This window comes from Anas acuta, chromosome W (genome assembly GCF_963932015.1).
Source record: "Anas acuta chromosome W, bAnaAcu1.1, whole genome shotgun sequence".
In the NCBI taxonomy this organism is placed as follows: Eukaryota; Metazoa; Chordata; class Aves; order Anseriformes; family Anatidae; genus Anas; species Anas acuta.
This window is the reverse complement of record NC_089016.1, coordinates 10,088,889-10,101,334: the sequence shown is the minus strand read 5'-3', so window position 1 is coordinate 10,101,334 and position 12,446 is coordinate 10,088,889. Positions and strand designations below refer to the sequence as shown.

At 51.7% G+C, this 12,446-nt stretch overlaps 2 protein-coding genes across 2 annotated transcripts in view; one reads left to right on the top strand and one right to left on the bottom strand.

Moving 5' to 3' along the window:
• LOC137846881 (olfactory receptor 14A16-like) overlaps positions 1 to 12,446 on the top strand; it is a 51,143-nt gene that overhangs the window by 25,595 nt on the left and 13,102 nt on the right. The window lies entirely within an intron of this gene.
• On the bottom strand, positions 9,697 to 10,632 carry LOC137847389 (olfactory receptor 14C36-like). The gene has a single exon (XM_068665667.1). The coding sequence runs from the start codon at positions 10,630 to 10,632 to the stop codon at positions 9,697 to 9,699; it is 936 nt and encodes a 311-aa protein (XP_068521768.1).

The window sequence follows — 12,446 nt, the reverse complement described above, 5'->3', positions numbered from 1 at the left end:
GCTGCTGAGGTGACTTGTGTCTGGTTGGCTGAGAGGCCTCAAGGAGCCTGTTGGGTTGGGATGCCTCCTCCAGGAGGGTTTTCCACCACAAGGATGCCATAGGAACAGTGGTGCTTTCTCACAAGGATCTAGGTCAGCTTCCTACAGAGCTGCCTTATGAGATCTTTGGGTCCATGGCTATGGCTATTTTCTGTACCACTAAAGCTTTTGAGGAGACAGCTAATCATTAAAGCACCAGAGCCTAATTGACTCCTCAAGGGCTCATCAGCAAAGCCCCCAGAGGGGTGATTCCAATTCCTTTGGCTGGGCCACTGTTATTGAGCTGGGTCAGTCTTGTGGGACAGAGAAAACACAATTCAGAAAGTCCCATGAAGCAAAGAGACAGCTGTGCCCAGGAGCAGCTCCTCTGCACAGCGCAGCAGGGCTGGGGGCTCTGACAGCAGCTGGCACACAGAGAGGAGAGAAGGAGAGAGGGCTTGGAGGCACTGAGGAGCACAACAACAGAGGGCAGCGTGTGGCAGGACACATCTGCAGGCTCTTGACACCGTGAGGCTCTGGCAGCAGGGCCATGCAGGTGGGGTTGCCAGAGGGGTCTTCTACAGCTGGCACATCTGATGGCTGATAGCATCTGTCAGGGTGGGTCTCTCTGTTTCTCCAGAAACGAGTAGAAGATGCTTTAGAGAATGGCATTTATGATTGGATTTTTGAAAAGGAAGACCATGGCAGGGGCTACCTGAAAGGCAAGACTTTTTTTGTAGCCTGTGCTTGCAGATACCTGTGGTAAAGTGGAGGCCGGTTTCATGGTAATAGGTGGTCAGGTTTGTGCTGAAGACTGAGACTCCTAGAGCATTGCAGTGAGAGATCAATATTTCATCAATGAACTTCATAAAGTCCCTTCCAACAGTTCAGCCAAGAAACTACACCAACATCATCATTGTGGTCCTGTCAGGTTTTATACTAGCTGACCTTTTGGAGCTGCAAATCCTCCAGTGACCAGTGCCCTGTCTTTGGGAAGTCTCTGCTGGCTTGAGATGAGCAGAGATCATTTGCACTGAGCATGAGCTTCCTCCCCTGCAGCCAGAGCTACAGCACAGGAGGGTCTGCTGAGTGTCCGTCTGTCCCTCCCTGGCCTTGCCTCCCCTGGCAGCAGCACGCTGGCATTCCTCCTGGCTTCTCCAGCTGGCTGTGTTGCTGCTGGTCTTGTTCCCAGGCTGGCTGTGGATGGGGGGTTTAGGTGCCCATATGGTGAGCCCTCGGTGTGCTTGAGGGAAGGGGAGTACGGGGACTGGTGTAGGGGTCTGGAGATGGGCACTTTGTACCTGGATGTCTCTGGTCTCAGCAGTGTCCTGGTTTGTTTCAAGCAAACATAGGAGTGCAATTGTCCAGTATGTCAGAGAGACACCAGCACAGGGCAGTTGACACTAGGACTAACACACAGACTTGATGTGCTCTCTCAAGGACACTGCAATGAAGACATCACCACGTTGATGACACACAAGGATTTACTTTGAGTACAGTGGGGCTGCTAGCACAAAAGAGACAAAAGAAAAATCACTACATGTTCTTTACCACTTACTTTGGGCAGGACTGACTCCCACATTGCCCACAGCAAGTCCCCTGCTCTCAGTGACACCCTCTGGCAGCAGCAGCCAGAACTCATGAAAGGGACCTGCCAAAAGTCTGAATGGAAGTGGAGAATCATTTGGGAGGTATTAAATGAAAAATTGAATGATTTTTCCTCTGAACTGAGAAATGAAGGCAGAAAAGAAAAATATTTTTTTTTTTTTTTTTTTTATTAAATATATATATTTTGTAAGATAACTCTGTTAAGATAACTCTGATAAACTCTCAGTGTTTTTCTGTTCCTTGGGCAGGACCCCATGCCCAGAAGCAGGACATGCCCAACATCAGCTCTGTGAGCGAGTTCCTCCTACTGGCATTCACAGACGCGCGAGCTGCAGCTCCTGCACTTCGCGCTCTTCCTGGGCATCTACCTGGCTGCCCTCCTGGGCAACGGCCTCATCCTCAGCGCCATAGCCTGCCACCACCGCCTCCACACCCCCATGTACTTCTTCCTCCTCAACCTCGCCCTCCTCGACCTGGGCTGCATCTCCACCACTCTGCCCAAAGCCATGGCCAATGCCCTCTGGGACACCAGGGCCATCTCCTATCAAGGCTGTGCTGCTCAAGTTCTCTTTTCTGTCTTCTTCTTAGGATCAGAGTATTCCCTTCTCACCGTCATGGCCTATGACCGCTACGTTGCCATCTGCAAGCCCCTGCACTACGGGAGCCTCCTGGGCAGCAGAGCTTGTGCCCAGATGGCAGCAGCTGCCTGGGGCAGTGGTTTTCTCAATGCTGTCCTGCACATGGCCACTACATTTTCCCTGCCCCTCTGCCACGGCAATGCTGTGGAGCAGTTCTTCTGTGAAATCCTCCAGATCCTCAAGCTCTCCTGCTCAGATACCTATCTCAGGGAAGTTTGGGCACTTGTGTTTAGTATTTCTTTAGACTTTGGTTGTTTTGTTTTCATTGTGCTGTCCTATGTGCAGATCTTCAGGGCAGTGCTGAGGATGCCCTCTGAGCAGGGCCGACACAAAGCCTTTTCCACGTGCCTCTCTCACCTGGCCGTGGTCTCCCTGATGGTATGCACTGGCATGTTTTCCTACCTGAAGTCCCCCTCCATCTCCTTCCCATTCCTGGACCTGGTGGTGTCATTTCTGTACTCAGTGTTGCCTCCAGCAGTGAACCCCCTCATCTACAGCATGAGGAACCAGGAGCTCCAGGCTACAGTGAGGAAATTGTTTTAATACCTGCTTCTTCAGCATCATTAGTGTACTTGTAATACTAATAGGACACCCAGGTTTTCTGAGAAACCGTTAGGGCAATCGACTGCAAATATTAGTGGCAGTTTTTATTTTTGTTCATATAATATTATTCTTGTCCTTCTATCTGTTAGTTATTTTATTATTTGAGAATGTGGCTTCACATGCAGATAAACACAATAAAGACCCAATAATGGGTGAAAAGGCAATATCTCATCATCTCCTACCAGCAGACTGATGCTCAATAAGCCTTTGAAAAACTGTTGCATTGGAGTGCCTGCCCCAGCTGTCATTGATGAACACTGCGTTATGTGCCATGGACTATCCCCTTGATCAGGCTGGGTCAGCAGTCACAGCCCTCCAGACCTAGTGCCCACCCGCAGTCGAGTCAGTGATGGGTCAGAGTGAGAAGCAGAGAAGGCCTCGATGTTGTGCAAACACTGCTCAGGGACAACGACCACAGCCGTGGGTGACCAACACTGCTCTGGTCACATCAAGAACACAGCGCTGCAGGGACTGTTCTGCAGAGAGCAACTCCATCCCAGCCAGAGCCAGTGTCCTCATGAGGGACAAGAAGGCCCTGGAAGGAGCCAGGAAGGTGCTAATAAGCACCAGGACAGCTGAGGAAGCCCAAAGGCCCTTCTGAAGGGTCACAGAGTGCCACCTGAGAGGCAGTGCTGGACAGTGGGGAGGGCCAGGAGAAAGACTTGTGAGAAGGCTGTGAGAAACAAGGAAATCCATGGCTTTAGCAGATCCTTAAAGTCCTGCCTGAGTCCCCAGATGGAAAGCAATCTACGTCTGTGGGTTGACGAAAAGGAAGTCATGAGTCCCAGGTGGGGGAGAGGGCTGAAGGTCCCTGCGTGAAGCTGGGCTGATGGAGAAGTGTCCACCTTGCATGTGTGCCTCAGCCTGGGAGCAGGGGCCTGCCCACAGTGCGCGATGGCTGGGCTGTGCTCAGCCATGCCCCAGGAGATGACCTTGCTCTCTTCCTCCCCACAACTCCCCACACGGGGCAGGCCCTCAGGAAACACCCCTGAGCCTGGAGATGCACCAACCTGCTGCAGTGAGGTGCCACTACTGCAGGCTGAGAGGGGAGGGTTGGAGAGACACATGGGGCCTGTGGGCAAGAGTGGTGTGGCCTGGGGAAGTGAGTGCCTGGGAAAAGTTACCCTGGAGCCATAGGAGCCATTCTGGAAAGAAAACTTGTAGGCAGGAATCGCACTTTTGTGATGGTGCTGAGCTGCTGGGCACATTGTGCAGGGTGCTCTGATGGACTTCTGTGTCCTTTTCCATCGTGTCTTCAGTGATGCTTTTCTCAGAAATAGAGTAGCCAACAAAGGTGTGATGGATACGCTGAGATCATGAAAGTCTACAAAAAGCTGATCCCAGTGAGATGACTGATTTGGGGAGGTCAGGAGAAGAATGGACAGGAGAGATGTGAGATTTGGGGGAGGGAATAGGGGCATGGCCAGCAGAAATTAAGGATTTTGTAGAGGTAAGTTAGTTCAGGTTATGCTGATGCTGCAGTAACCTTGACCTAAAAGAATCATATGTGGCCCTTCCCCACTTTCAACCAGTAACCTTAATTCAAAAATCTAAATGCTACTCCACACCCTGACAGGAATCCACTACTCCAATGTCTGAACTCAAAGGTTCCCTTGAAGTCAAAACTCAGCCCATAGCCTCTTTCTCTTAACATTTCTCTATTGCTCACCCTGATCCCTGACCTTAACACTAAGGAGTTTTGTGTCCTTTTCCATTTTGTCTTAAGTGACGCTTTTCTTAGGAATAGAGTAGCCAACAGAGCACTGACAGTCTAAGATCATGAAAGGCATCATAAGCATGCCCCTAAAAAGATAACTGATATGGGGAAATCAGGAGAAGCCTGGCCAAGAGAAATGTAACACTGAGAGGAGGGAATAGGGGCTTGGACAGCCAAAATTAAGGGTTTTGTAGAGGTAAGAGGGTTCAGGTTATGCTGATGCAGCTGTAATCGTGACTTAAAATAGTCATACAAGGCTATTCCCCAGCTTCAACCTGTAAACATATTTCCTAAAACTACATGCTACTCAGCACCCTGACAGGAATCCACTACTCTAATGAGTTACCTCAGCGTACCCCTGGAAGACAAAACTCAGCCCATAGCCGCTTCCCCTAGCTCTTACACTCTTAATCACTCTGATCTCTGCCCTTAATACTAGCATTAATATGGTCTATTTAACACTAGAAAACTGCTTAAGAGACCTAAAGAAAACCCTAACTCCAAATGAATGTGAAGGGCCATGGACCTGATCAGCTTATGGGCCACAAGGAGGAGATGGGTGGGAATGCTCTGAGGAGCTCAGCTCTGCCTCATCATCTCTTGCCCCAGCAGGAGCAATGTGACTGTGGCAGGGACTGTGAGGTCACTTCTGTCTCTGCCCTTGATAGGACAGCAGCAGGAACATGTCACGGAAAAGCACTGTGAGGTCACTTGTGTCTGGAGGTGGCAGGTCACACTTGACTTCTCCCTGGGAGTTGCACTTTTGGGCTGACATCTGGCAGTGGCCCTGCTAGACCAGCAGAAAGCACCTGCTTGGCATGCTGACTGAGGGATCCCCTCTGCCTCCAGAGCCAGGAGGACTCAGACAGAAAGAAGGCCCCATATGGGTTGTCCTGTCCTTTCTGCTTGAGTCCATGACTGCACAGCAGCAGCAGGCACAAGGCTTGGCTGTGTCTAGCCAAGAAGCTGCAAGGCCAGCAGCAGGCCCCTGGCTTGGAAGCTGCTGCTGAGGTGACTTGTGTCTGGTTGGCTGAGAGGCCGCAAGGAGCCTGCTGGGTTGGGATGCCTACTTCAGGAGGGGTTTCCACCTTGATGGAGCTTTCTTTGGTAGTAGGAAAGAGCAGGAGAGAAAAAGTTGCCACAAAGTGTGCCCTGGAGGTTGGCGCTGGCCTTGATGAGGAAGAAATGTCTCTCAAAAGGTCGTGCTGTAGTGCCACAGGTCACCCTTTGATCAGACCATGGCTTTGTCTTTCAAGGAACAGCTGGTGAGGGTTGACGAGACATGGGAGAAAGCAAGGGATGACAGCAAAGTGGTGAACAGTGATGAGTGTATGAAGACTTCAAGGAAATAGGACAAATTGTGGGACAGCATAGGAAAAGCTACAGAGGAGAAGGCAGAGGGTGCTGGCAAGAACGGAAGGTCCCAACAGCCCTGAAGGTTTTGTCGTCTTGGCTAGAGCTTATGAGGAGAGATGTTATACTCGTTGCAATGGGGCTTCATTGATTCCTTGCAACCCTGTGCAGCACCTCAGAGGTGTCATAGCAGTGTTCTTCTCATGGCATCACACTGCCCACCACAGCCCACAGACCCCAGCAAGAGCCTTGCGCCAGACATAGGGGTGCAGGATCTCCCCTCCCAGTGTCTCGGGCCAACCCTTGTCCCTTCTGCATCACCAAAACCAACCAAGACTTTTCTCAGCACAGTGCTTTGTCTGTCTGTAACCATGGCCTCCAATTATCTGCCCTAACAAGGCCCTGGGGAGGCTTTGTTAATAACAGCCCTCAGTGGAGCCCATTAATACTCCAAGTCACTTCAAAGTTTTCTTCTGACTTTACTTTCTCTAGCAGTTGCATCATTCACCTCTCAGTACCTGAGCTTCATAGACTCAGCATGAAAATACACCATGGAACTCATTAAAATGCAGAAACTCCTAACATCTCTTTGATAGTTTTCTTCAAGCCTTCACGCCTTGTGCAGCTAATTGCAGAGCTTGCAAGATGTAGTTAAGGAAGAAGATTTCAAAGAGCAACCAATAAATAGATTTTCTTGTTTCAAAGGCTGAATTTTGCTGCATTTCAGTTTTGAACCTCATTATCCTATTGCTATTAATCCAGGGTGACTTCTTTGGAGACCTTCATTGGGAGGAAGAGCAGAGTGTGCTGGTCTGACAGCTCCACTGCCAGCAGTGGTCTTTGTCCCTGTAAGTGCAGCCCAGCCCAGCACATGAAACCCTTTCTAAGATAAAACAGGGATGTGTTCAGAAAATAATAAACTAAACATAAACTAAACATAAACTAAACTAAACTAAACTAAACTAAAATAAAATAAAATAAAATTGAAATGACCATTGAATACTGAGAAATTCAGCCTGAATTTCAGTAGACACCTGGACATCCATGGACTATCTTGGATCATCTGTGGAAAACTCAGAGTGAAAAATAAATATATCTTTATTGGCTGCAGCTGTACCCATGAGCCTGGCCTCATTGGGGAAATTGTCCCCTTCCAGACACAGAATCTTCAGTTGAGTAAAGTGAAAAGACCTGCCCCGTCAATGGAGTAGGGCAAAGTCCTACTTCCTGTGCTATAGATGCAGAAGGCAAAAAGAGTTGCATTGTGCCTGACACTACTCTGGGACGTGTAACCCAGGTCAGGCAACTTTACCTTAGTGCTGACAAGTCCATCACTAAACCACGCTGCCAAGCTCTACATCTACACCTTGGCTCTCCAGTCGATGACCCAGCTCATGGATGGCAATCAGGGAGTCTCGGTTAGTGCAACGCTGCCTCACGTGTGCCACCATGGTAGCCATTGGCACCTGCTGTTCTTCAGCCCTCAACAAACCCCCAACAGAAGGATTCTGTGGAAGGCCAAGCAAGGTAGACAACTGTTTCATGTCCTTTGTCTCCAAGGCAGCTCTGCCAAAGCCCCACCGGTTGTGCCCTCTTGGAACTCTGAATTCCCTCTCTCCTGAAGCAGTCTATGCCGAGGATGCATATAGCCTCTGGGCCAGACCCAATGGGGTGCTTTTGCCACTCCTTCCCAGTTCAACTCACTTCAGCCTCCAGTACAGTTAACTGTTGGGATCCCCCTTTCACTCCAGAAATACAGGTGTGTTCTACCTCTTTCTAGCTTGATGGCATTAGGGTACACTGTGCACCGGTGTCCAGTAGAGCCTGATACATTTGTGGGTCTGATGTGCCAGGCAATTAAATATACACAGTCCAGTAAACCCGATTGTCCCTTTCCTCCCTGCCTCCCCCTGGCTTGAAGCAGGACCTTTCTAGTCCTGCTCATGGTATTCATTACTGTGTCTGGTAGATGGCCCAATGGAAACACGTGCTGCCATAGCACAGTATTCCATGGGGCAAGGGAATGGAGCCGACAGTCAAGGGACATATTTGGGTGTGGAAGGTGGGGCCCAGCAGAGACAAGGAGTCAAGAAAGTGAGCTGGGGGAGGCCAGCAGAAGCAGCCCAAGGGGTGGTGCTGCTTGTGAGGACAGGTTTGTGGCAGCAGCCTGAGTGGGCAGCAGCTGTGCGCAGGCGAGGGAAGGCCAGGAAGCGCATGCCAAGAGCGCTCCTGCCAGCAGAGCCAAGGCCGGGGCCGAGCCCAAGGGCAGAGGCAGGCCCAGGGCAGGGGGCTGCAAGGGCCATGCTGAGCTCCCTGCCCCTGCAGCAGCCGCCCTGGCCCTCGGCCTCCTCTTCCCTGCCCCTGCAGCTCTGGGCTCCCTTTGCGCAGTCCTGGCTCTGCAGCACCAAGCCCTGCTGGGAGCCCTCCCCTGCATGCTGCCACCGCTCCCTGACGCTGCTTTTGCCCTCTGCCGGACACTGCCCAGCCCAGCACAGCCCCTGCCCACCTCTCCCCACCTCCCTGCCCTCTCCCCAGCCCAGTCCATCCCAGCCCAGCTAAGTAGCTCAGGGTGGGCTGGCCCCAGGGCACTGCCACCACAGGTTGCTGCAGGGCTCTGGGCATGGCCACCACAGCCCCAGCCCCTCTCAAGGCACCGCAGCTGCTGGCACAAAGGTGGCTCTGGGCCTCCCCAGCAGCCCCCACGCTCAGGAGATGGAGGTCCGTGAAGCTGCAGGAGCCCTGCTCTCTTGCCTGGCAGATCCCCAGCACACAGTGCCTGTGCCCCTCAGGGCCAGCCATGCTCCCCAGGCCAGCACAAGAGGCCTGGCCCAGCCACAGAACAGCTCCAGATTCCTCTCCAGCATGCCATTTACCATCAGACCCAGCACCAGTGGACACTCCCAGGCCTGTCAAGGCCAATTATTGTTTGATGAGCCATGGCTAGCCAAGAAGGGAGTTCCTAGTCCAGCACTACTCTGAGCACTCTGAAATTCTAATCCACAGTGAAGCCCCAAAAAGCAAGAGACCCATTCATGCAGCAGTTCCTTGGGTATATTCCTATCACCAGCTTTGGAGGAGCTGTGCAATGAAAGCGATGTTACTGTACAGACAACAAGATTGTCAGCAAGATACATGAGATCTCAAGACTTAGTTGAATATGAAAGCACAAGAGAACAATGAGGAAGCCAAAGGGAGCAGCAGTGACAAGGACACGTCCTGCTGCTGGCCAGAGCCATGGCTCCAGAGAAGCAGCAGCCCCGACCCGAAGGCAGCAGAGAGGCAGAGCCCAGCGGGCAGGGAGGGGCAGCCCTGAGGGCCACCGGGGCTGCTCCTGCATGTGGCAGCTGGGCTCTTGGCCCTGAGCCCCTCCTGCGTGCTGGGGCTGCTCCCCCAGCTCCAGAGAAGATGGGAAGAGAGGGATACTGAGACCAATGAATTTCCGCTGACTTCTTTATTGTCTTTATCTACCTAGGAAGCCTGAGTCTGTGTGTACATTAGATGATATGGTAAAAACTAACACAAAATGTAATATTCAGAATGCTGAGAACTACGTTATTAAAAACAAATAAAATATTGTTAAAATATTAACAGAGAAGAGTAATTTTAAAAATGTTCTATAATCATCCCAAATATCCTTTGATTTCCGATAGGATTATTATTAATGACACTGTTATGATAACACTTGTAATGATAAAAATGATAAAATATAATGTGAATCAAAATATTTGCATATTATTAAGAATACATCTTCTGAACACATCATGGATGCTTAACCAGAATGTATGGAAACAGTTTCCTCACTGCATTCTTGAGCTCCTGGTTCCTCATGCTGTAGATGAGGGGGTTCAGAGCTGGAGGCAGCACTGAGTAGAGAAGTGCAACCACCAGATCCAGGGATGGTGAGGAAATGGAGGGGGGCTTCAGGTAGGAAAATATGGCAGTGCTGACAAACAGGGAGACGACGGCCAGGTGAGGGAGGCACATGGAAAAGGCTTTGTGTCGACCCTGAGAAAAGGGCATCCTCAGCACAGCCCTGAAGATCTGCACATAGGACACCACAATGAAGACAAAACAAGAAAGGACTAAAGAAACACTAAAGACAAGTGCCCCAACTTCCCTGAGGTAGGCATCTGAGCAGGAGAGCTTGAGGATCTGGGGGATTTCACAGAAGAACTGGTCCACAGCATTGCCTCGACAGAGGGGCAGGGAAAATGTGTTGGCCGTGTGCAGGACAGCATTGAGAAAGCCACTGCCCCAGGCAGCTGCTGCCATCTGGGCACAAGCTCTGCTGCCCAGGAGGCTCCCGTAGTGAAGAGGCTTGCAGATGGCAACGTAACGGTCGTAGGCCATGACAGTGAGAAGAAAAAACTCTGCTCCAACAAAGAAGGAAAATAGGAGTACCTGTGCAGCACACCCTTGGTAGGAGATGGCCCTGGTGTCCCAGAGGGCATTGGCCATGGCTTTGGGCAGAGTGGTGGAGATGCAGCCCAGGTCGAGGAGGGCGAGGTTGAGGAGGAAGAAGTACATGGGGGTGTGGAGGCGGTGGTGGCAGGCTACGGCGCTGAGGATGAGGCCGTTGCCCAGGAGGGCAGCCAGGTAGATGCCCAGGAAGAGCGCGAAATGCAGGAGCTGCAGCTTGCGGATGTCTGCAAATGGCAGCAGGAGGAACTCGCTCACAGAGCTGCTGTTGGGCATTTGCTTTGGACATAGAACCTGCGAAATGAGAAAGAAATATATATGTATAGACTGTTATGCGTAAAGTTTCTGACAAAAATTCCCAGTGAAAGCCTTAAATTCCTTGTTTCCACGAGGACCTTTGTCTATCTCCCTGTCTGGAGCCCTGCTTTGTGCTTGCTGAGTGTCCTGTACACAGCAGCCACCTCTGCCCATCAGCCCCCAAGCTGGACACCTCTGCTCCACTGCAGTGGTAAATGTCGTTGCTGTGGGGGCAAACCACAGCCAGAGGTCACATCCAGGAGGGCTGCTCTGTCCATCCCCTGATGCCCAGCTGCTGGCTGCCTGCAGCACTCATCTGGGGGATGAATGTACTCAGAGGTTGTGCTAAAAAAACATATCCGCCTGCCTGCAGGCCCTAAAGAACAGCACAGAAAAGCCCTGGTGCATTGTGTAAGCAGAGAGAATAGAAGGGATATTCTGAGGTTCATCACTAACCTGTTTGTGTCTCAGTTCAATGCAATAGGAAGCTCAGTCACCCATGCAAATCCAACTACCCCGTTAACATCGAGCCTGCCCCACAATCAGAGCAGGAAGAGGCAGGCAGAGAGTGCAGAAAGTGCCTTCTCTTTGCAGGCAGCCCCTGCCTTTCCCCTGACCAAGCCCCTGGGCTCCTCAGGCAGGCTGATTGCTGAGCCTGGCAGGTGGCAGAGGCCCTGCCCTGGCACACAGCCCAAGGGCACAGCAGGGACCCTGCTCTGCACCACAGTCCTGGGCAGCCCTGCCTGCACCCCCGGCTTCTCCTTCCTCCAGGAACTGTGGCTGCATTGCCCCCCAGCCAGAGACTTACCGGGTTCAGGGCTGGGAAGTGTTCTCCCCCAGTAAGCTCTGTGCATCCTGACACTTCTGCCTGCCTTTAAGCACTGTGTCTCTGCAGGCAGTGCCCCCAGCCCTGCTGCGCTGTGCAGAGGAGCTGCTCCTGGGCACAGCTGTCTCTCTGCACCAGGGCCCTCTTGCCACGAGCTCTCTCTGTCCCACGAGCCCGGCCCAGCTCAGCAGCACAGCACCAGCCCAAGGCACTGAAGTCACCCCTCGGGGGGCTTTGCTGATGAGCCCACAAACCTCAGGCACTCAGAGACAATGGAAGACATCTCTCCAGAAGTGCAAGTCAGAGGCAAGTTTCCTGCAGTGTCCCCCTGAGGGCCAGCACTGACACAGCCTCCCTTGGAGCTCGTTAGAGCAGAACACTGGAGGCAGTGAGGACAAGGAGACAAAGGCAATGTGAAGGTGACACTGATGTGGAGGAAACCTGGACGTGTGTCACCAAGCACAAGGGCCAGCCATCGACTCCCATCTCAAGGAAGGGAGATCTTTCATTTCACAGAGTACTCAGGGCTCTTTGTGGGGCAGTAGGAGATGGGGATGTGCATTGCCAAGTGCAGGAGAATGGTACGACCCGTGCCTGCTTCATGGGTTGGCGAGGAGTTAATTAGGCTCCGTTGCTTAGTGATTAGCTGTGTCCTCATAGGCCTCAGTGGCAGAGACAACAACCATAGCCATGGACACAAATATCTCATAAGGCAGCTCTGTAGGAAGCTGGCCTGGTTCCTGGAGAGCAGGCACCACTGCTCATATCACATCCTTTGTGGTGCCAGGCCCTCCTCTTCCTGGACACTACCCCTCAGCAGGGTCCCTCCAATGTGTGGGGTTCCTCTTCCTCTGCTGCAGGACTGAGCTCTTCTATCCTGTAAATGTTCAGAGGTTTCTCTAGACAAAATCATGCAGATTCTCAATTTTTGCCAATGTCCTGGTTTCAGTTAGAACAGAGCTAATTT